This window comes from Rhipicephalus sanguineus, chromosome 6 (assembly GCF_013339695.2).
Source record: "Rhipicephalus sanguineus isolate Rsan-2018 chromosome 6, BIME_Rsan_1.4, whole genome shotgun sequence".
Lineage (NCBI taxonomy): Eukaryota > Metazoa > Arthropoda > Arachnida > Ixodida > Ixodidae > Rhipicephalus > Rhipicephalus sanguineus.
In genome coordinates, this window is record NC_051181.1 from 83080077 (window position 1) to 83104623 (window position 24547).

At 45.1% G+C, this 24547-nt stretch overlaps 2 protein-coding genes across 2 annotated transcripts in view; one reads left to right on the forward strand and one right to left on the reverse strand.

Moving 5' to 3' along the window:
• Positions 1-24547, reverse strand: part of LOC119397384 (prickle planar cell polarity protein 3) — a 541771-nt gene that overhangs the window by 62486 nt on the left and 454738 nt on the right. The window lies entirely within an intron of this gene.
• Positions 1-24547, forward strand: part of LOC119395951 (four and a half LIM domains protein 2) — a 32478-nt gene that overhangs the window by 631 nt on the left and 7300 nt on the right. The window contains exons 2-3 of the mRNA XM_037662979.2: positions 8796-8996; positions 18255-18429. Of these exons, the coding sequence (XP_037518907.1) occupies positions 8796-8996; positions 18255-18429 (376 nt within the window). The remainder of the gene's footprint in view (positions 1-8795; positions 8997-18254; positions 18430-24547) is intronic.

The following is a 24547-nucleotide window of genomic DNA, read 5'->3' on the forward strand; positions in this document are numbered from 1 at the left end:
AAAAGTCTGCCTGCCTTCACTACGCTGTGTGCTTTTGCAAAAGTGAGGAATCTTCCTTTTCCGGTCCAGTAACTCGAAGTAACGATGTGTCTTTCGGCGACCCTGTCTCGGCAACAAATCTCCACTCCTGATCATCGTACAGCGTGCTTTTTTTCTGGGTAGACCGTTTGTATGGCTGCCATTCTATTCTCTCTTTAGCACGCCTCATTGTTTTCAGTCGATAACTTCATTTCGTAGCGTAACGATTTTTGTTTTTGTCAAGGATATAATGCTTGCTCAGTGGAAGCCGATGAAACTTGCTGGTGATTGCGCAGCTTGGACTAGGCGACCTTCCAAGGGGACCTCGAAGGTCATTAGGCGGTCTGCCGAAGCAAGCAATGCTTGATATATATGGCCTATATATGAAACAGTACCAAGTCAACTGGCGTCCTTCCGTTTCCGTCGAGGAGGCTGTCTTCATCTGTTCATATACTCAGTAATAGGCCGTACGTGCCTCGTATACTGGCACATGCATTCACGTTGTTTAATGTAGTTTAAAAATGCTCTTCGCGGCAGTATGTACAGCACCCTTCTGGGCACTGACCGTGTTGTTTATCGTTTGAATAATAACGCAGGGATTGCGCCCGTATTTTATTATTAGCGGTGTTTGGAGAGGTTCGCAATAGAAAGAGTTAAAGCTGTTGTATGTTACCTTCCGAATGATATCAAAACATAGCTTGCGGGAACTGACCAGTGTACGGTGGACGTAAAGATCGGTATAACATACAGCCTGCGTTCATTCTATATAAGACTACAGCGCATACAATTTCTCCTCACCTTTCTTTATCGCTTCTACAACGCAATTTTGCCGCAGGAAGCGCGGTTAAATAACAAAGATTACCCGAGTAGCGCTTCCGTGAATCATGTCATTTTCCCAATCATCTTCTTTGCTACTAAGAGCACGTAACTAATTTCTAGGGCTGTACGGGCCAAGATGATATCATTCATAGTTGAAAACAACGCAAAATAAACACGGACAAGATGCACACAGGACGAGCGCTAGTACTGCGAGCATCTCGTCCGCGTTTATTTGGCGCTGTTTTTAACTATGGATTCGTACCCACTGGCTCGCATTCACACGCTGTTACGATATGATTGTGAGGCACGCCGTAAGGGGGGAGAAGTGGGGGGGGGGGGGGAGGGTGTCCAGACTAATTTTGACCTTGCGGGGTTCTCTAAGGTGCATCGAAATGTAAGTACGCGGATGTCCTTGCATTTGGCCCCCGTATAAATGTGGCCGGCAAAACTCCGAATCGAACCCTTGTCTTCGGTCTTATGAGTGCGGCACCGTACCTGCCAAGCTACCAAAGCGGCGCTGCTTTTAAGAGCAAGGGAACTGCGGATGCTTAATTAGCTGCCACGAAAACGTCAAGCTGGAACGTAACAGCGATTGTTACGTCCTACGGCGAACACCAGAGAACAGCCGGCGACAATAAGACGCGGCGCACGATATAACTGATCAGCACACTAAGCTTCCGTTTACGTGCTTTGTTTTCTCCTGTCGAAGTTGCCACGGAAATCTCAAAAATGTTTCCACACAAACAAGAGCTAGAGTTACATAACGGACTAGAGCGGATGTACCCAAATGCGGCCCCGGGACGTCTATTCTCGGCAGTGCCTGTAGGGAGCCGCCGACGCCGGTTTTCCCGGGACTTGAAGCGCCGCCAGAATTGAGCTACACCGCAGTGGCGTCATTCCGGCCCCTGCGCGTTTTCGTCTCCCGCCCCACTGCCGGGTGCAGGAAGAGTACGCGGCGTGCCAGCCATCATTTTCGGAGACGAAAAGCGCCTAAGCTTATGTAAGCGCCACGAAATTTTCAGTCGCAAGCCTATTTAGATAAGTAAAAATGAAGAAGAAAGAAAGAGACACACACGAGTGTCTGTCTGCACGACCGCCTAGTTTTCCTTCGTTCTGCTATTTATTTCTCAATGTTAAAGTGAGCTAGACAAGGGAGAGAAAATGCTTGATACTTGACGTTCTCAACACGCAATGGCTTCAGAGATCCGTTCACTATTGGTCAATCGCTTTTCTTTTGCATTTTACGTCACAAGACTGCGTGACCCGCACAGTCGGCAATATATTATCGCGCTTTAACTTCTGCGAGATACTGAATTGATGATATCACGTGACACATATTACTGTCGCGGAAAGATATCGCTCAGGCGGTGCATCGCCGGCCCCGTTTATGAGGCTAACTAATAATAATATATCAGGGGTTTAACGTCCCAAAACCACGATATGATTATGAGAGACGCCGTAGCGGAGGGCTCCGGAAATTTCGACCACCTGGGGTTCTTTAACGTGCACCTAAATCTAAGTACGCGGGCCTCAAATATTTTCGCCTCCATCGAAAATGCAGCCGCCGCGGCCGGGATTCGATCCCGCGACCTATCAGGCTAACGAAATCTGCAGAATATCATTATTAACTTACGTGATGCACGAAGAATAGCCGTTACCATATAGGGTGCCTAAATTTCCTTTGCTGTTTTGTTTTCATGTCCCGCCCGCCAACAGCACTAGCATTAAAAAGAAAAATAAGAAAAACGAAACAACCTGGATTGTGCATTCTTAGTCTTTGAAGTGATATTTGGATAGTAGATGCTTTAGCTTGCCTTTCATTCGAGGGACGGACCGACATCAACATGGTTCGCTTCGAGTTGGATACTTCGTCTAGTCGCACTCACAATCTCTACATTTTCTTTGAAGGTGCCAGTAAACGTCGGTAACGGCGTGTTGTTCTGCAAGAAGACTGCCTATATTATTGCAGCATGCACTGCAGCCGTGTGAAGCACCTTCCCGTATTATTTGTTCTGAAGCGATACTATGTTTCAAACTGATGTTACTTGTTAGCGAGAGGAATGACTTTCATTTGTGCCGGCATTTCGCTGACGTTCAGGTGAAGATTGTCTGTACTGACAATTAAGCAAGGTGGACATTGAGCGGAGTGGGTATTGCTTGAAAATTTTTGTTCCTATGCTTTAACTTAAAGAATCCTAGCTGATCCAAGGCTCTCGAGATGGCTTACACTACGGCATCTCTCAATAACCCTCTGTGTTGTTCGGGAACTCTAAAGGGACTGTCTAACGTCCTCCATCGCTTTTCTGTTTTGTACCGCAATAGAAAGCGTACCGTCTGAAGTGTCCAACCTTGCAGCGGTTTCTCTGGAAAGGGAATAGAAACTTTCAGACAGAGTTTTTCGATCTGCGTTCGGTCTTCTTCCATTCGCGTGAAGCATATCCCTACAGCACTGGTTGGTGGACGCGATGACGATTGTAGTGGCAGTAAAAATTAGAACCGAAAGCACATGTGATTTCTGTAGGATTAATTTATTTTCGCTGAACGCTAATGTAATGAATGTAACAGTCGTTTTCAGCGCGCTAGCGGTTAAATGAAACCTTATTTTGCGATTATAGAACACTTGTTTTGCTGTAATCTCAGTCTATGCGTTCATGTTGGCACTGCTGCCGCAATCCAAGCCAAGTTGATTGATCGAAAAGAGACGATAAATGCACGCCTTCACAGCGCAGCTCATGTGAGACATCCTAACAACAAGAGCGGCACAGTACGACTAGCGCGGAGGGCCGCATGGCATAGCGCACGAGCTGAAAGAGAGGAAATTGAAGACGGCGCTGCAAGCAGCGCCACCACGCGCCTTTTTTGATGCGTGAGAAAAAAGAAAAGAAAAGCATTACTCTCTGACGCAACCGAAGGCTGCCTTAAGTGCGTAAAATACAATTTCAAGTTATACATATTTGTTTTTAAGCAAGATGAGTCTACCTGCGAGGATTTCTTGTCCTACCAGTAGATTGACCACATCGCTGTTGGAAGATGTTAGCGGCCATTCTTTAACGATTTTCAACGTCAAATTGAAAATATAATTCCTTTTTTATGGGACAAAAGCCTGCTCGTTGCCGCCGATGTGACGAACGATCTTTTCATTTTCAGCATAATCAGAAAATTTTTCCCGAGCGGTAGACGGTCCCTTTAAGCACAAGTTGGTAACGTCGCATATAGCAAATACGTCGTACAAACCTGTATGTGCATGAATAAGAGAAAAAGAAATATACCATCTCCCGCTAAAGGGGACCATGAAGCAATGCGAAGCCGGAGAACTTGCACGATCGCGTTCCGTTGGCGTTCGTTGGGAATGCTGTCGAGCTCGCGTCGTGGAACGCGAAGAGGAACGCTACGCGCGTCGCGTCTTCCCTCTAGCCTGGCCTTGAATTCTCACAGGGCAAGCGGGGAACGCGGCCAACAGGCGCACGAGATGGGGGGAGCGTAGGAGAGGGGAGAGAGGTGGAGGGGACGCGCATGCGCTGGCGCTCATCGCGGCGTTGCGCAGGAGAGAATGAGGCGCGTGAGAGAAGGGGGGGGGGTGTGAGTAGGAGGCGTCTCTTTCAAAAGAGTCATATACCTGATAAGTCGGGATTCAGAGGAAAAGAGTAACACTAACTCTCTTTTTTTTTTCTTAAAGGGCAATGACGTAACCATACGCCAAATTGCCTATACTTGGCTTACAAGATTAGACGACCAAGCTTTTGGATTATGTCTTGAAGGGTAATATAAGCCTATAAACGGAGAGTTTAAGATTTATCCTCTCTACGATCGCGACATAGAGACGATATCGGATCCGGATGGTTCATAGGATTAGGCAGTGGCCGGCGGGTCGCGTAGCTGGCGAAAATGTACGGCGAGCATTTGCGAAGAATTAAAAGGGGGCCGAGCCAGGGTCCTTGACCTTTGAGGTAGTATTGATTGCTACGTAACGACGTGGTATATTTTACTTCGAATTCATCATTGCGAATCTTATATTCGGGGCTAGCTCTTGTGTTCTCTTAATACGCAAGTCTATGTCGGTGAGTTTGAGCTTGAACTGTTTCTCTTGTATCTAACAAAAAGACCACTGAGGTTGCACTCAATGCTCTGGCATAGGACCCCGCTTGAATTACGGTGTGTCGCTAATCACTTTTGCAGAGGAGTAGGGAAGGTGACGCAAGTTCAAGAGGAATAAAATTGAACGAAATAAGGGGAATTGGTTCAGGGGTTCATTTCTTTCTTAGGCGCAACTTAATGAGTCCAAGGAAAGCATAGATGAGTCATTTGTGGTTTTAATTGAAGCGGAGTGGTGATGACATAAATTGAAATGTATTAAAGTGGACGAAAACAGAAACAACTTGCAGCCGGTGGAGAATGGACCCGCAACCTTCGGATTACACTCCCGATGCTCTAATTATAGAGCTACGGCCGGCGGCCTTCCCCTCGGTGGCTTTAGTGGGCTTTTCTGTACGGGCAATCCCGGGAGTGTTAGCCGGAGCCACTCGTAGCCATGACGTGGAGTGTGGGACATTCTTTTTTTTGCCAGCTGGCGTCACGTAGCACATGATCTTTACAAGCTGGCAGCTGACGAACAAACCCTCGCGTGCTGCATAAAGGCATCAAATCCGTTGAGACGAATCCCTCGCTAGTTAATGAACCAAATATCAGGCGAATGGCTTTCACTCTACTGTAGTGCAAGGATTCAAAGGGACACTCAGATTCTATTTATTATAGCTCATGCTTTGTAGCTGTTCGCTGCTAACGCTTGATCCCTTTTTTTTTATTTCAAGGTAGGTAGGGCAACTGTAGCCTGCATGCATTCTCAATATGACTGGGTTAAAATATGGTGGTCTTCCTCGTGTATATTTTCGGCTTTTGGGACTGAAAAAAAAAAGAAAAAACACAGCAGCACAATTCTTGGCACAGCGACGAGTGTATTGAACTTTAAACTACACGATGAGCTCTTTCCTATTGTCGTGCACGCGTGAAACAACCGCAGTCTATAAGGATAATATTATGAGAGCTGCGGTCTCTTCGCGCTCCATGCTGTCAGTAGCAACCTCTACGCACTGTTTGAGTCGATAGCCTCAATCAGTGGTTGCGCGTGTACATTAACCTCGTGCTTCTCGGTCTGAACGTCCAAGTCAGTGGATATCTAAAAGTTCCGGAGCAAACTACGACATCGCGAGCTCGAGTTCTTTGTCGGGTGTCTACGGGTTCCACTTGGCCTCCTAGTTGCACTTACGATTGCTTTTATAAGGATGTACACAAAAGTATCCCTTACGCATAAATGCCGAAATAATTCTCAAGAAAAAAAAATGAGAACATAGTTGAGTGTGAATAAAGATGGACCAAGCTATGGGTCACTTCATGACTATTATTTGAGTGTTTTTTTTTTCTTTCGACTTCCTCAATTTTAAGTGAACAAGACTTTACGTCTTTATGGCAGTGTGTAAATACTCGTTACTGTGTTTTCGGTTTACTGTGAATTACTGTGTTTAAGGTTAATCTGTAATATTTTGGCTTTTTCCAGTTGCGAGATCGAAGAGCGAAGTTTTTTTACAATGATAAATAACCTACTTGTGATTTTTTAACGGTACTTATAGCACCCGAAACAGTCAATCTGAACGGCAAGGTGAATTGTTTCTAGAATTAAAATATTGAAACATAGCATTACGCCAGGAATGAATGTCGGCTATTGCGGCTTTAAATATTCATTACTTTTTCCAAGATAGGGCTAACGCAAGCAGAAAAGGTATAACGTGCACAAGAAGCCACTTAAAGTGATATGCATTGAAAAAGTAATTATGAGAAGACATTGGTACCCATGTAGCACAAAACGAGTTTCAAAACCTCCATTTTACTTTTTTTTGTTTTATTTTGTTGTGCTGCGGACAGCTAGGAATAGCCTTGTCGATTAAGTGCTTAGCGCCAAAGCAGTGAAATCAAAAATATTTAAGAAAGCGCTCGTTTTTACGCTCAGTTCGGTATGGAACCTCAACGGCTATGTACAAATTCCCTACCTTCTTGCTGCGACTCGTTCTGATGCGTTGTCTTGCGGCTCAAGGGCTGTTATGGCAGTGCCCATGGCACTTCACCAGTTCTTTTTGTACTGTATACATCGTGCACCAAGGAATCAAAAGCACCACGTGTGAGTGGCGCTACAGCCGCTTTGCGTCGAGCTTGCTGCCCCTGGTTCTGCGCAGCGTCGTACTACATTGTTATTGTATGAGCTGATGAGCCGTGAGGTCAGGCGTCCAAGATCACTTATTCCGAATGAAGCCGATCATCAGCTCTTTTTATGGGAAGCCAGTGGCGAACTTTTTGACTATGAAAAAGTAAAAAAAAGGAGGTGACCCTAATTCTTGACTCATGTGTATGGTAGCGGCACACTCGCACGTCGGCGCTCGTGTGCGCTGGCGCATTCCTTGGGTTATTTTTGTGCGTAGAGTTTCTCACACTAATACCTAGAGGGGGATGTGGCGCTAGTGTCTACGCGGGTTCCTTTAGCGGCACTTCAACCACCATGGGAATGATGGGAAGTACAGGCTTCGGATATGCTTCGGATGGCTTAGGTTCTTCAGATTCGCGACGCTTGTTTGCCGAGCGTAAAACCAAGCGATACGAACTTATTTCCAGTTAAACTTGGTTCATTCTTTTGTACGTAAAACGTATTGCAAAAGGTTTGCGCGACCGTGAGATGGAATTGAAACCTGGAAAAATTCAACCACCAGGGTATGCATTGCTCTGCAATTGTGTTTCAGATCTGGCATCACGATATAATGAATTATTTTCTTTACAACACTTAAAACAAACGCGCTTGTCTTTCCCTCGAAAGTACGCATTATCTATTTATGGAAATAACAGTACCGTATGGAGTGAGAAACACATAACATATCATCTGCTGCGATGCCAGATGCGTCTGTCCAAGTGGCCTGCCTCCAACGCATCTCTCGTTTTGTTGTGAAGCCAAGTCAGAGGAGCTTGACGGTGCGTCTACTTAGCTTCGACGTCGTTTTGCAGTCGATTTGAAAGGGTTTTGACCAGTAGCGCTTATCACAAAACGTGAACTCTGTGAAATTTCCTGCACTGGCATGGGACGCTACATCTATGCGCAGCGGTGAGTGCACGACGCTTTCCTAAAACTGTCAAATACAACCTGTAAAGCTGCAACGTGGCAGCAAACCGAAAAACCTAGCGGTCTTCAGCCTCTTTGAACAACAAAGGCACTGCTTGAATGCTTTGCAATGCACTACACTGCCCACGCCCCACAAAGAACGAAACTGAAACTGTAGAAAAAGATCCGTAGACAGTTTGCTAGCTAACGAAATCCAATCCGAAGCCTGTACTTCCCATCCTTCCCATGGTGGTTGAACGATCGCAGCGCCAGCTTCCTCTCTAGGTTATTGTATGAAACCCTATGATTTTGTGTTTAGTCGCACTGCCCAAGCGAATCTCGGAGGCCACGTACCAAAAAGCGCGTGGTTGAGATCTGTTCCGCCAGGTGACGCAACAATCCCAGCTACTCACAGAAAACCGTCTGCTCTTTAAATGAAGCCATCCACTTAAATTTCGTTAATTATGCTGACAGTTAATTTTTTCCTTATCTTAAGTAAACCTATCCTCCGATATCATATGTATACAACATTACTCTTAAATTGAACCAATACCGTCGATTTCGTACCATTCTTATTTTGTAGAAGACTCTTTATGAATATTCGTAAAACCGGAAGTATGTGCTAGACTGGAAGTGACTGCAAGGAAAACAAAAGTGTCACTTGTTGTTTGAGCCACTAAAAAGCTTTTCATTAACGTTGTATCAACCAAAACGAAACGAGCCCTCAAAATTTCCTTCTTTCATAAAAGAAATAAAGAAAGAAAAGAAGGGCATTATGAGTTATGAATGAGTGCTAAGCGAGCGCGTTATTCTCATATCGCAGCTCGTGTTCTCCGGCGAGTACACCAAGGCCATGAACAAGGACTGGCACTCGAGCCACTTCTGCTGCTGGCAGTGTGACGACTCGCTCACTGGACAGCGGTACGTGCTCCGTGACGAGCACCCGTACTGCGTCCGCTGCTACGAGCAGGTGTTCGCTAACTCATGCGAGGAGTGCTCCAAGGCCATCGGCATCGACTCCAAGGTACGCTGCACGCTGCAATTCATGCTGGCTCACCGCTCATTTGGCCATCCGAAACGGAACGATTTCGTTTTAAAAGCTTGGATTGCTGCGTAACATAGCAGATGAATAAAATTAAATGTGAGCACGCATTCCCGTGTCATGTCGGTACGGCGAAAGCGACTGTAGAACGTTTTGTCCATTACCTACGGGAGGTTTAGACGTAACTGCAAGAAACCAACACACGCAGAAAGCTAAAGCTGTGAATAACTCTTGGCTTCCAAAAAAAAAAAAAACAAAAAAAAACGCAGTTCCAACTTTATAGGATGGCATGAATAATAATTGCTGGAGTTTAACGTCCCAAAACCACGATATGATTATGAGGAACGCGGTAGTGGAGGGCTCCGGAAATTTAGACCACCTGGGGTTCTTTAACGTGCACCTAAATCTAAGTAAACGGGCCTCAAGCACTTTCGCCTCCACCGAAAATTCGGCTGCCGCGGCCGGTATCCAATCCCGCGACCTTCGGGTCAGCAGTCGAACACCACAACCACTAGACTACCGTTGCGGGTCAATGTCATGAACGATTTCCGAAAAGAATGTAGGCAGTGCACAGTTTTCGGAAGAAGACAGTGTTTCTTTGCCTGTCTTTTTTTTCCTTCAATGGGGCCATGTTTCTACACGAAAGCTTTCTTAGCGCGAGTACGTCCTTTCAAATGGTGTATTTACGTGTTTTCCTCGTTTTACGGAAACACAAAATAAAACATACCAAAACAATGTCAATCGGACTGCGATGATCGCGTTTGTATATTCGTTAAATTTGTAGAACGCTGATGAAAATGAGGAGACATATATCGACTCGTACGTGGCAAAAAAATAAAGGAGCAGGACATTGCTGAACCTTCGCTTACTGCCCATTTAGGGGCGTTACGTGAGGGTCTTGAGTAGCTTCCCTGCTGTCATTTACACGACCAAAAGAGTGGCAGCCCTTGCACGCTTATAGTATGGGGGCCATTGTATACTGTTGATACATGAGGAAACGCTGAACTGTTTGAGCCAATTGTGTGCTTTCAGAACAACTACTGTATGTGCGTTTTTCCCCGTTCCTTTTTTTTTTCTTCCAAAGTCCGGCGATAACTAGACGGTACACAGTGTCATTGTTTGGTGGAAGTAGGGCGAACGGTGGTGCGTAGTGAAGCCTCAGTGTTATTGCCCGATTTTTGTGGTATTTATTTTATTGGGTGTGTCCAGATAAGATCGAACACGAGGTCCCGGTCACCATTCCCGATTCTGATGAAATTTACTGTAGGTCTAGGCATTACACCCGGAACAATGGTTTCGCAGTTAGTTTCGCGAAAAAAAATTTTGTTCGCCTGAAAAAAAAATATACAAATTTTGGCCGCAAAAAACGCTTTTCCGCCAATTTCGCAATTTCTGAATTTTGAGCGCACCTAGGGAAAAAACGGCGCACTTCATCGTCACAATATTTATTCCCCTTAAAGAACAAGTGAAATACAACCTTATGAGCCTATTATTTTTCTTGCTTGTCGAAGCACCTTTGAAGAAAAAAATCACAAACTTGGCAAATCGCACAAAATACCTGTATTTCAGGAATTTATTGCTGCAAGCAAGTTAAAGTGAGGATAATAAAAATCGGTACATATTAATTTTCATACTTTCGCTCTCTTTCAAAATAATTTGCGTGGTTTTGTCGCGCTCCGTTTCACTTGATAATTGGGCTGAAACGTAAGTGATTTACCAAAAACGCCGAACTTTGAAAATAATTTTCTCAAAAAGGCCATTTTTAAGTTTTTTTAAATCCCTCTGATTGAAGTCAAGGACGTCATCTACCATTGTACAGAAAAAAACGTTGCATTATTTTGGTTGCTAACAAGTTATAGTGCATCAAATGTGACCATGCCAGCCTAGCGGCCGCGTCGTTCGTTATGGGCTGAAACTCGGATATAAGTTGCTAAAAATACTTGTACGTGACATAATCACAGATCAGCAGCTCCACACCAACAAATGCGCAGCCCGGTGTCATGGTTCAGCAAGCTTTGTCTTGGGATCAGCCGCTTGACAAACCCGCAGCAGCGGCCGCTCGATGCTGCGGGCACTCACATTACATGAGTGCCGCTTCGACTGCGGATGAGCCCCGCTTGCGCGCCAAACTACGCTCCGAGGACAAACGAGAGAAGGAATGCATCACTGTGAAAGTTAAAGGCCGTTAAGTGCCAACAAATGTCAAAGTATGCAACAAAAACTCTGCCGGCAGTTTCCCAGTGAGCGCCTCCAGTAGTGCGCTCATGTGTTGCTTTCTCTCTTCTGAAGCCCTAAGGATAATTAGGTTCATTCTATGAGCAACATATGACACAAAAGAAAGCCATTGACATCTAAAGAAAGCGGTCATACGTGCTTCCAGCAGGGGAAAAAAATACATCCGTGCTGTATTGAAGGCTCTCACTGGGAAATTGCCGGCAGAGTTTTTGTTGCATACTATGAAATTTGTTGGCACTTAACGGCCTTTAACTTTCACAGTGATGCATTCCTTTTCTCCTTTGTCCTCGGAGCGTAGTTTGTCGCGCAAGCGGGGCTCATCCGCAGTCGAAGCGGCACTCATGTAATGTGAGTGCCCGCAGCATCGAGCGGCCGCTGCTGCGGGTTTGCCAAGCGGCTGATCCCAAGAGAAAGCTTGCTGAACCATGACACCGGGCTGCGCATTTGTTCGTGTGGAGCTGCTGATCTGTGATTATGTCACGTACAAGTATTTTTAGCAACTTATATCCGAGTTTCAGTCCATAACGAACGACGCGGCTGCTAGGCTGGCATGGTCACATTTGACGCACTATAACTTGTTAGCAACCAAAATAATGCAACGTTTTTTTCTGCACAATGGTAGATGACGTCCTTGACTTCAATCAGAGGGATTTTAAAAAAAAATAAAAATTGCCTTTTTGAGAAAATCATTTTCAAATTTCGGCGTTTTTGGTAAATCACGTACGTTTCAGCCCAATTATCAAGTGAAACGGAGCGCGACAAAACCACGCAAATTATTTTAAAAGAGAGCGAAAGTATGAAAGTTAATATGTACCGATTTTTATTATCCTCACTTTAACTTGCTTGCAGCAATAAATTCCTGAAATACAGGTATTTTGTTCGATTTGCCAAGTTTGTGATTTTTTTCTTCAAAAGTGCTTCGACAAGCAAGGAAAATAATAGACTCATAAGATTGTATTTCACATGTTCTTTAAGGGGAATAAATATTGTGACGAAGAAGTGCACCGTATTTTCCCTAGGTGCGCTCAAAATTCAGAAATCGCGAAATTGGCGGAAAAGCGTTTTTTGCGGCCAAAAGTTGTATATTTTTTTTTCAGGCGAACAAAATTTTTTTTCGCAAAACTAACTGCGAAACCATTGTTCTGGGTGTAATGCCTAAACCTACAGTAAATTTCATCAGAATCGGGAATGGTGACCGGGACCTCGTGTTCGATCTTATCTGGACACACCCTATTGCGAGAGCAATTATATGGACAGTCTCGGCTGAATTTTGCCGTCGCCCGTCATGCACCGTATATGTATAAGTATGTATATATGTATAAAAGCCCCAAAGAAAAATAATTCAGAAAGATGCTTCCGAAGCGCGGAATCGAACCAGGGACCTCTTGCTCCGCAGCGAGTGGCGCTGTCAACTACGCCACAAAACGCAGATCCTGCACGTGGCTAACGGCGAGCGTTATATACACACCATTTACCGCTGGACGGACTCAGAGACGCTAGGCGCTTATAAGCGTTTCTTCATTACCAGCGAGATGGCGTTAGGAGCGCGACGGGTGGATTTAAAAGTCGTCGGCGAGCGTGCTCGCTTCTTGTTATCTTTGCGCAGGGAGAACCTTGCCCTTCCGCTGTCTGCTCGCGCGGTTTTCTCGTGGTGAGGGGAAGAGGGATGTTTCACGCTTTCACCGTGATGTCCGCGCTCATGTTACGGAGCGTACGAAAGTCACTCGAGCTCAAGGGACGCCGCTAAACGAACAAACAGAAGATGAGCACGAACTATCAAGTGTCACAGCTTACACTTGAAGCACACTAGTTTACTTCGCTGCTTTGGCCGCCTTTGCAACAGGAGCGCTGTTCAAACTGAGAGTATCCATTGGCGAGCCTCACTTCGTATAGCATTAGTTTCTTGCTATCGCATTCATTGCTTCACCCTTGCGGCGAAGCTGTGACTTTTTCTCTCGTTACGCGACGTTTCCTGTTAAAATTTCGCGCTGTGCTAGGTTAACTAAACTATAGTTGTTAGTAAAAAAATATAGTTTCGGAATATCTTATTACCCCGTTCCCACCACTCCCCACCCGCGTCACTTGCGCTTCCCATTGGCACGCAGCTTCTAAGCGCCAGCAGAGCACAAATATATGCTCTGTGAACGCGAATACCGTGTTCGTTGTTAGCTGTGGAGCTCACGCTACACAATTGTCTGTCATTCCACGTGCCTGGTTACTGATGTGAACAGATGAAAGCCGGAAAATGCTTTTTTTTTTGCGTTGTACCTCGGCCAGGCGGTAAATGTGGCCCAACGTGGTACGCCGTGCGGCTTCGTAGAGTCGGGAGCTGCGGAACCCCGTTCACGCATCATAACACCCTCTGTGGTGAGAAGTTAACTTTTTCTCTACGCGCTCGTGTTGCACGTTTGCAGCTTCGTTGGGTATTTCAGGCTAGATTTGCGCGGAGCAGTTTTTCACGAATTGTGGGCGAAGTTGTGACGGTGCGCCCGTTAGCATTGTCACGTTTGAATTCGCAACTATTCGGTGATAAAGTGTATGCATGCAGGCGCGTGACACCATTTTGTCGCGCCCTTAAGTACACAAAGAAACAAAGAGCGCAGGACAGTGAATAATTATAATATGTGGGGCTTTACGTGCCAAAACTTACATGCGGTTATGAGTAGTCCTGGAGGTCTCCAGAAATTTAGGCCGTCTGCTGTTCTCTAACCAGTACTGACATCGCAGAGTACACGGGCTTCTGGCATTTAGTCTGCATCGAAATGCGATCGTCGCGGCCGGGATCGAACCCACGAATTTCTGTTCAGCAGCCGAGCACCATAACCACTCTACCACTTAAACCGACACGGCAGTGATTGGAGCTGTAGGAAATGCGAAAAATGCAATCTTATCGAAACAGGATACCAGACCACTGAACGATGGAGAACAAGGCGTGAAGTATCAGAAACAAGATATGATTATGAGGCACATCGCAGTGGCGGACTGCGAATGTCCTTTACACGCTTGATGTTCTTTAACCTACGCCTAATTATCTAAGTACACGGGAGTTTTTGCATTTCGCCCCCATCGAAATTCGGCCGCTTAGACCGGGAATCAAATTCTCGCCATCGTGCTTGGCAGCACAAATCCATAGCCACTGATCCGTACTGATCCAGGACTAATCTAAGACTAATCGAGATTACATTTGAAAAGCACGACAAAGAGGTATGTGAAATGCAATGTTCTTAATCAAGCAGTTTCTCTAAAAAAGTCCATAAAAAGCGCTCGAAAGCGTTACATGCGAGGAACAGTTACGAAGGTTCTTTCTTTCTTTCTTTCTTTCTTTCTTTCTTTCTTTCTTTCTTTCTTTCTTTCTTTCTTTCTTTCTTTCTTTCTTTAGCTGCCCAGTAGCTCAAGGCGGTGGGACATTTTTTTTTTCTTTTTCAGTCACGCACTGCGGCGTATATCATAATCAATTCGCAGTGTCGTCATGTCAGAACTCGGATTTAAGCTTCATGGTTTAAGATTTTTTTCGTATACTTGTAATGCCTCTTTATAAAGGTATTGAAGGATGGCAAGATCAAAGAAATCATCCGGCAGTGGATGATTTTTTTCGACGTAGTTCTTGGAATGATCGGGAACGTGGCGTTGCCATAGCACGTATGGTTAGTATGTTCCAGCGGTTTGCAATTCGGACAACGTACTTACATGACAGCGCATGAGCGCCCGTAGGGACTGGCGACAGATAAACGGCTTTGCTCTGGCTTACAAGTTGCGAAAACCGACGTGCGCAGCTAATGGAGGAGAATGCAATAATCTCGTTAAAAATACAGCGCCTCGTGTGTCATTGACGTTCAAAATATAAGCCGCGGCTTGGAAAGGAAAACGGTAGCCGTTTGAACACAACAACACAAATGTGGTTAGATGTGAGGGTTTTCAAGAACAATATGTTAAGAGAAGAACGTCATACCGTACGAATGTTTCAGTGATTATAGCATTAGAGCCTGACGAAGCTGGAAGCAAATTACGTCCTACGCAATTCCAAACTTCGTTTGACTCAATACAAAAGGCTGGACATACAAAATTACCAGGTGAAAGCATGGGATACCTTGACGTTTTTTTTTGAAAGTTTTGTTCGGTAATGCTGCAGATTACTCATATCTATGAAAGATGTGCTTGTTCATTGGATATAAGAGCCGCAGTGAAAACAAAACATGCGTTTTTATAAGTATTGTTCTAAATACATAATTAAAAAAAATTAAGTTTGCAGGTTTTCTGTTCCACATGATGCGGCATGCGCCTGTGCCGTAGTAGTTAAAAGATTGCGCTTCGGTGCTAGAGGTCAGGAGTTGAAGTTCCCGCCGTTGAAACATACCAAACGTATTTCTTTGTTTGTTTGTTTGTTTGTTTGTTTAGGTTAATTCGGTCTGTTATGTACAATGTGCTGACACCACTCATGTGTGTGCAAAAGACGTAACCTGCCAGATGCGTCGCTCATGCGAAACTACCTATGGAAATACAGTTAGCATTTAATAACATTTTAAAACCACGCGTTCTTTAAGCATTCCCCTCACATTCCCCTCGCATTTTATTCACCGTATACAGTTCTTTTGCTCACTTGAAACGTGAGTGATGTAAATGAGGTAAACGTCGTGGGTGCCACAGGCGTAAGAAAAAGTGAACGCGAATGTCACACACTTAGGAACAAGCTGGGGGCAAAAATATCAACAAATACAACAACGACGACGACAACAACAATGACCAACAAAGAAAAAAAACGAACAACAAGCTAGGGATCAGGTGAACAAAACTAACGGACACTGGGACCGCTGTCGGTGCTTCAAACGAAGCAGAGCTCTCCAGTCCACGTAGATATTATTGGTTGTCATCGTGAATTGAAATGCTGGTCTCTCCGATCGGTGCGACATTTTACCAACGTCACATTCGTGACGGAAGTACGGCAGTGAAATCTTGGTGGACCCCGGCATAAAACACTTTCGTGTCTTTGTGTTGCGTACCCGTCACACATCTTATAAGCTGCTGAATTACGACACTTGCTGAAGGAAATTTCCCGCGTGGTCGCTTTGAAATGAAACATATATACGGTGCTACTGTATTTCAAATATAACGCACTAAAGGGCTCACTCTCGGGTTCGCAAGTGGCCGTCTTACATTATATATCCGTAAGACGTGAATGAGATTCTGCGTTAACAAGAAATGTATTGAAGCGCTTTTGAAACGAAAACCCTATTCACTCGCTCTTTCTTTTTCATTTTTTTTTGCTCACGTCGACGCAAGATGTCTGCCGCCAAGAGCAGCAGTATTGATCCTGGCTCTGCGAAGTTTCGTGCATTGAATAAGGAAAATGGTCAAAGCTCCTTTTCTTTTCTCTCTTTCCTTTTCTTTTTTTACACGCGCGTACAAAGTAAAGTTTCTGAACGTCCTATATGTGACGAGCTTATGCACCATAATGAGAATAAGTCAATATATCTGTCTCTATCGCAGGGATACGAATCGTCCCGGACACGCGGCAGACATCTCATTTTCGTAAAGGCGGTTTCCCAACCTTTAGGCGCTTCTTGTTGCGTTATACTTGTGAAGCAGAAAGTGAGCACTCGAAAGATCTGGTCATATCTGAACAGTCTTTTTATTTGTCGCTTCTCCTGCAGGTTAGGAAAAAAAAAAGCTACTGAATACAGAGATAGAAGTGCAAACAGTTGCCTTAATTTTTGCGGATTCAAATTCCCCCGAGAAGAGACCGCCTTCTCGAAGTGTCTTACAAGCATCGGGGGCCCTTCGCTCAGTGTTCGCGTGCCTTTATTGGGCCAATTGGCATAATTTTGATGAGAAGTATCAATGTGCCGGTGGAATGCAGATGCCACCGCGTCCCATATTCCATCCTTACGTCGGCACGTTTTGCCTAGTTGCTGCCATCCTGACCTATCAGCTTTAATTTAACAAGCGGCTTGGAATGCCTTCAACTAGTGCTGCACACAATAGTTCCCCACTGTTGCGTCCATTGAACTGTTTGACATGTGGCGACTACAGCAAATTGCTCGCTTATGTCTCTGTAAGCCTCACATGCATTCCGTATGCGATGGCCAGCGCGAAATACGGTACCTCAATCTAGTTAATTTACCTCTGCAGATGTCGGTGAATAACTGCGGAGTGCAGGTGCAATCGAAGATGACGCAGAACATTTCGTGTTCTCTCGTTTCTCTCTTTTTATTTCATATACAATTTTCCTTTGTTGAAAGTTGCAAAGCGGACGCGGGCCCGGTTGGTCTTTCCTCTTTCCTCATGTCTCTCTCTTTCAGTCATGTCGCCACAGTGAAAGTTACGTGCATGCTCTGCCACATTTAAAACCGCACAGCTTATTTACTTGCTCCTTGGTACTCCATGGTTGCAAGTGTTTCGTGAGGCGGGTAGTGCGTTGAGCTTGGGGTCGTTTACGGAGTCTAAACGTTACGCGCAATGAGGAATTCCGTAGTGTCGTGGGCGATCCATCAACCTACGGAGAAGTTTAGAGGAAGCTGTAAAAGAAAAAAGGAAAGGTATGTTTGCTTTTGCAGGTTTACCCGCCGCGGTTGACTAGTGGTTATCGTGCTTGACTGCTGACCCGAATGTCGCGGGATCGAATCGCGGCCCTGGCGGCCGCATTTCATCGGAGGCAAAATGCTAGATGCCCATGTGTTTAGATGTAGGTGCACGTTAAAAGAACCCCAGGTGGTCAAAATTTTCCGGAGCCCTCTACTACGGCGTCTCTCATAATCATATTGTGGTTTTGCGACGTAGAACTTCAACAACTGACACTTAACTTACCCAGGTCTAAGATGTCCGCGTTGATGCTGGCAGCACTGTCGCCCTCCACCGTTCACTTGTGTTTCTCAAACATACACTGTCCACACTAATGCAGAATAGTCTTCCTAGCAATAGTTTCCGTAAGCCGTTCTGTGAAGAGTTCGTAAGTGCAAGGACACACGTTGTTGAATGAGTGTCTATGTTTAATTTCTCCTCGACGCGCAGGACCTGTCCTACAAGGAGAAGCACTGGCATGAGGCTTGCTTCCTGTGCAGCAAGTGCCGAGTTTCGCTGGTGGACAAGCCGTTCGGCTCCAAGGCCGAGAAAGTCTACTGCGCCGCCTGCTATGACGCCGCCTTCGCTACCCGCTGCGATGGCTGCGGCGAGATCTTCCGCGCCGGTGCGTGCATGCATGCATAGCTGGTGCTTTAAATATGGCGCTTATGACGTATTGTAGTAGAGTGCGGTCAGCATAAACGTAGCCTTCCAGGTGTGTTTGGTAAACAGACAATGTGGTCGCCATGGCGTGTACTTGGCCACCACCTAAATCTAAATTGTTTCTTACTAATGAGGTAGTCAAACGGCAATGGTACAGGTGCAGGTAAGAAAGAACACCGCTTTCCCGTGAAAGCGTGAGAGTCCAAGCCTTGTAGGAGTTAATTTACGATAAAGACATCCTAACAAAAGATTACAATGATAGTCAACTCTAAAGCTCTGATTACGAGTATTCAGCTACCGCAGCGTTAATGGCTAATACTCAAGTATGTTTAATGTTCATCCTTGTGGTTTCAATAATCTCGCGACGTTCTCTGCTGCGTTGAACATAAAATCGTCCTCATTTCTTTCTTCACAGCGAGGAAATTAGTCGGCGCGCGCGTGAGCAGTCGCCAGCAATTGTGACAGTCCCGACGTATAATGTAGCTTGAAACTATAAGTTTGTGAACTCATAATGTTATTGACGCCAGACAAAAAAAAAATTGAAAGTTGATGCAAGCTTTTGATATATCAAATCTGCAATATAATTGATGCGGGTGCGTTGCCGTTAGAAATCTTGTTACGTAAAAACGATGTCGATTATTGGCCGATGCGGGGAAAGCGGCGTGCGCAGTGGCGATGTCAACCCATGTCTCGACGCCCTAATTACGATTCCAGATGGAGGTCCGCCATCTTAGTTCGGGAAAAAAGGGTGTGCTAAGTACATGTGCTGGTGGAAGCGCGAAATATATGAAGTTCCAAGCGCATTGCCCTGTTGGCATGCGTTTGGAATTTCAGGATTTCACGCTTCCACCAGGGCAACGTACTGAACTGTAGTGCCTTCACGGGCCGACAACCTTACTGGATTCTCGAAACTGTAGGAAGGAGATAGCGTGCAAGAGAGGAGTGGGAGAACTAAAAGCAGGGAACAAAAACTGGTTTCGATAAATTTTCTTCGGCGGGTGGCAAGAAATGGTAGACACGAAATTTAGAAAGAGAGTGGGTGGGCACGTTCTGAAAACTAAAAGGAGCAGTTTTAGTACACAAGAGCATTTTTAAAGAGACAACAAATGCAAAAACGACTTTAAGGCAACATCAATTTTTCGCGTATTAGTAAATTGCAATTTCGCAATACAAAAAACACCATTCTTACCGAGAGAAGACGCTTGGTAAGCGAGAAAACGGACGAAAAAACTAAAACAAAATGCGCGTGGCGACGCCGCCTTAAAATTCAAGCACCAAACGCCGTGACGTCGTAGATTTTGACGACGTCTCCTAGGTCATACGTAGTTCCTAATCGGTAATAATGAAGTACATTGCCCTCTGAGGGGGCCATCGACTTAACATGCCTAGTTTCAGGAAATTTCGTTGAACCAGTTTCGCTAAAATACGAAAAAAACATGCTTTAAAATCCAGGACGTCACGCGGGGAGGTGTCGGCGCGAAATTTAAAAATGAAACTTTGATCTTGATTATGCCCTTTAATAACAAACGTATGATGGTGAAATCAACGAGATTAGATTTCCGAAAGTGTAATTTATCCATCTAAGCCGATTCATTTGTTCACTTTAGTGTCACTTTAAAAAAGAAATTTTGACCTTTGCCGCTAGCAGCAATCAGGAATTTGGCATTCGGCTATGTTTTTAGTAACATCACCTTTGTGTGCCATGGATTCTGTTCTTACTTATTAGACCTTTATATTGGCAACGATGCTTCGCAATACTGGCCGATGTGTGCCTGTGTTCTCGCTCTCCCTCTTTTTTTTTTATTCGGACGACGTAGTGGAATTGAATCGGTCGCACGGGATAAATCGCGCTGAGACATTGCTCGGTAGCGTGAACTGGGTTATCCCCTTTAATAACAAACGTATGATGGTGAAATCAACGAGATTAGATTTCCCAATGTGTAATTTATCCATCTAAGCCGATTCATTTGTTCACTTTATTGTCACTTTAAAAAAGAAATTTTGACCTTTGCCGCTAGCAGCAATCAGGAATTTGGCATTCGGCTATGTTTTTAGTAACATCACCTTTGTGTGCCATGGATTCTGTTCTTACTTATTGGACCTTTATATTGGCAACGATGCCTCGCAATACTGGCCGATGTGTGCCTGTGTTCTCTCTCTCTCTTTTTTTTTATTCGGACGACGTAGTGGAATTGAATCGGTCGCACGGGATAAATCGCGCTGAGACATTGCTGGTAGCGTGAACTGGGTCGGATACGTGGATTTGCGTAGATAAGATCAAAAGAGAAAGTAGGCGACATTGCTGGGTTGACCTAACAGTGCTGGAAAGACGAAGGCACAGCTTGTCTGGTTTGATGTTTTGTTTTGTGACAGTGATTACAATGTTATTTTTGTGCTTTCAAAACTCACTAAGTGTAACCGCGGTGCCTCCTTGTTCCGACAAATCGATAACACACGATGCGATAGCTTAATAACGCAATATTATTTAAGAAATACAAACATTAACAGGTCTGCAATGAATAGGAACTTCATTTTACCGAAAATACACACTAATTATAGTAAGTAGAGCGTCCATTTTTCATCTGTTCCTTTCTGGAACGCAATTCGTAGACATCAAAACACTTAAAATTCAAGAAATATTAAAAAAATTTAGTTTGTCCGATACTAATATGTAGTCCCCATTCATCTTCATATTTTCTGCGTCCTATAATTTATTATAGTCGATTTAGCCTGTTTGCTGTGTAACACCACAAATTGTTGTTTAGCGTCTTTTTCGTGCAAATGTTTTTTTGTCTTGCAGTAATCCGATTATTATACGTACGTTACAGCATTTACACTGTTATTTTATATTGTCATGCGTATGCATTTCCAAATTATGCTTTGTAGTTCATGTCAGTAGCACTCTTTATTTACTTATGTAAATTCATTTTCCCATAATGCTTCCTATAAGCTTACTACGTGCGCACTTTCTATCTATTAATTATAGTTAATGCTGTAAAAGAGCTAATGTTTGTTGTACTCCATCTATAAAATGCTGCGGCCTCATTTTTTATGTATAACGTGAAAAGGAAGTCCGATTTCAGTCTTTGACCTCGGAACCTACTTTTCCATATTAGCATCCTGTAATATTTTTAATCATCACAAGAAAACTGATTGTGATTCTGGCATAACGTTAGTTGGGAATTTGCTCTCTTGTGGCCCGCCTCTTCATCTATATTCATTTTCCTCGCGTTGTTCGACAAATAAAGACGTACAGCCCTGATTAATATTATGGGCGAAGGTGACAAACAGTTTGCGCTCCAAGGTTCGGCGTGGTTCGTTCACGACAGGAAGGTTTGATGACCCAGCAGCGACCGGTCACCAAAAGCCTTTCGTCCCGACGACAACGACCTGGACGCTTTTCCCTCTTCTCGGCATCGAGGCACACAGAAACGCCCCGTTTTCCCGTTCTGGCGTCGTCATTTTCTTTGTCTATACAAAGCGCCGGCCGACACCGTTATCTGTAGGGCGGGAACCTGCGCAATGTCTGTAGCGGAGTGGCTGCCGTTGGAAATAGGACACGGCGCGAAGATTGGCACACGAACGATGAGTCACTGAGCGAGTCAATGACCCCCTTTTTTCTTTGGCGCTTCGTTGGTAATAAGCGCGCAAGGGCGTGGTCAAACTATGATTACCCCGCAACGATGTCCAAGTAAAAAAAAATAAGAGGAGGTTCGAAAGGGATCAGTGAGCGTTGCGCGAGTGAACAAAATGGGGAATAATAATAATAAAAAAGAAACAGGAGACTTTCGATTCTTTGTAGCACGTTGGGGTAACTAGTCGGACGACCTCCAGACGGGCAGGCAGGCGAGCGTCGGGTCGTCGCCATGGTAACGAGACAGGGCAGGCGAGTTCCCATTTGGGGATAGAGGGAGTAGTAGAGAGGGAGAGAAAAGTAAAGACGGGGGTGGCTTTGTTTGTTGCTTTTCCGAGTCGCAAGGAGGACGAGGCTACGCACGCCGAAAGGGTGTGGTCCTACGCTGAGTGGCGGAGAAAAAGGAGCGGGCGCAAGACTTGGCGGCGCGGCATCGTATATAGAGAAGTGTCGCCTCGTCGAGTGCGTCTCTGGTGGCGCGCCGGCGCGCTTTATAGGGCGCTAGTGCCTTCGGACGTTTGCTCAGAGCGTGTTAGACGGATTGTGGTGAACATCGGGGCGTATGCAAGGAATGAAGCCAGTGGAGTGAACTTGGACGTCTAGTCATCGCGCGTCCGCTGCTAACAGCTTTCATTGCATCAGTTTGTCATATATAGACAGAGTTTGTTGAAGACGACCAGTTGGCATCATTGTGAAGCACATCGCGGAAGAGTTGAGCGGCGTGAGCATTCGCGACGACTATCTGCTTCCAGTCCTGGGGACATCGGTGTCACTCCTCATTGTTGGAACTTTCTGTGGTGTTGTGAAGTACTTCTCGGTGTGTTTGGGGTGGTGCCTGACCTCTGGCACGCGGTACGTAACCGACGATTCACCGGCGGTGAACTTGCGTGTCGACGATCCGCGCCGACAAGCGCACGAAGTGGGTCGTTCTGTAAGTCCGGCTACCGGACAACGCCCTCTTCAGCTGTCGGGCCGTCTTCATGGGCCGTGAAGCCGACGAACCGCCAGAGTCGTATCAGCCGAATGGTTAGTCGGAGAGCCGCTGCTTTTGGTATTACTCAACCGCACTGACCTGCCGGGGCGGCTCACCACGTCTGGCATTGTGATGCTCAGCGCAAGGCGTGGCGGGTTTGAGTTTCGAGCTCACTGAGGGGACTATTTTAGGGACTAACTTCTTAACATAGCCTAATCACGGCCTTTCGAAGCGGAAGGCCTGATCTTCCAGTCGCGTCGTGAAGCGTCTGCAAATCTACGAGTAACTCACTTCGAAAACGCTTTGCAAATGTCAAAGAAGGAATGTAGTTATTTGAAAAGAAAGCTCGGGTCACTTGTGTTGCTTCGCGGGCAGTGACTTTGCGGCGGGCGTCTTGCATGTTTTTGTGCTTCTTTTTCCTCTTTTTTTGGAACGAATAGGATGTACAGGAATAGACTTCCATAGCTTATAGGCACCGAACGCTAGTACGATTTCCTCGTGAGAAAGCTGCTAGTGATACATCTGCGAGATGTTTCAAGCGAATGTATTTAATTGCAGCGATTCTGCCTCCAGCAACGATGCGAGCAGAATGCAAGAACGCTACCTCCACTAACATGCGCACGCACGCTAACTTGTTTGTGGTGTTTTTATACGGGTCGTTTGGGGTCCTTGTGCTAACGACTACGCCTATCACCTTGCCAACATGGTAAATATGTTTATTGGCAACAAGAAACGTAAGAAAATCTGTAATGAAAGCTTTGCAGCAATCAAAAGCAAGTATCTACGGTGTGTACTGAGAATGAAATTTGATCGAGTTCTCCTTGGAAGGCAATTTCGTGGCGTTAGCAATATATGTGCCGTTTTTCTGGCTGGATCTGTTGGTCGGTCATCATTAGCACGAGTTTTCTTTGGCCACAAAGTTTCAGTGTATTATTCCTTCTATCAGCAGTTGCGCCTTTTCAAACTGTGAAATTTCTTCGCAGTTCCTCTCTCTTCAAACGCATTACTGGTATTAACAGAACAACGTGAATATTCTGTGATGTTCAGCGATTCTTGCTGTGTTCAGCAATATTTCCGAAGATATTTTCACTTACTGGGTCAGAATGAGTCACCTAACTGCCAATGTTTTCAGTAACTATTCAGCTATAGTGCAGCTTTTCGTGACGTAGTTATTACTCCGCAAGGCAATAAATATTGATATGACTGTAACTTTCTCACTTGTGACAAAGCCACAAGCTTAGGGCGAAATGTATGTATACATGTGGGTATAAAGGAATAATATAGGCTAAGAGGCACCCGTACGTCTATATTTCTGGTCATCCCCTTACGATGCACCATGCTATCAAGCAGGCAGAAATTCGTCGGTAATGTGCATATTCTAACTCTGTTTTTATCATACCTATTGGGCATGTGGACTATTTCCGCAGCACACGTCTTCCAATGATTCAGGTCATAACGTTGAAATGACAGGAA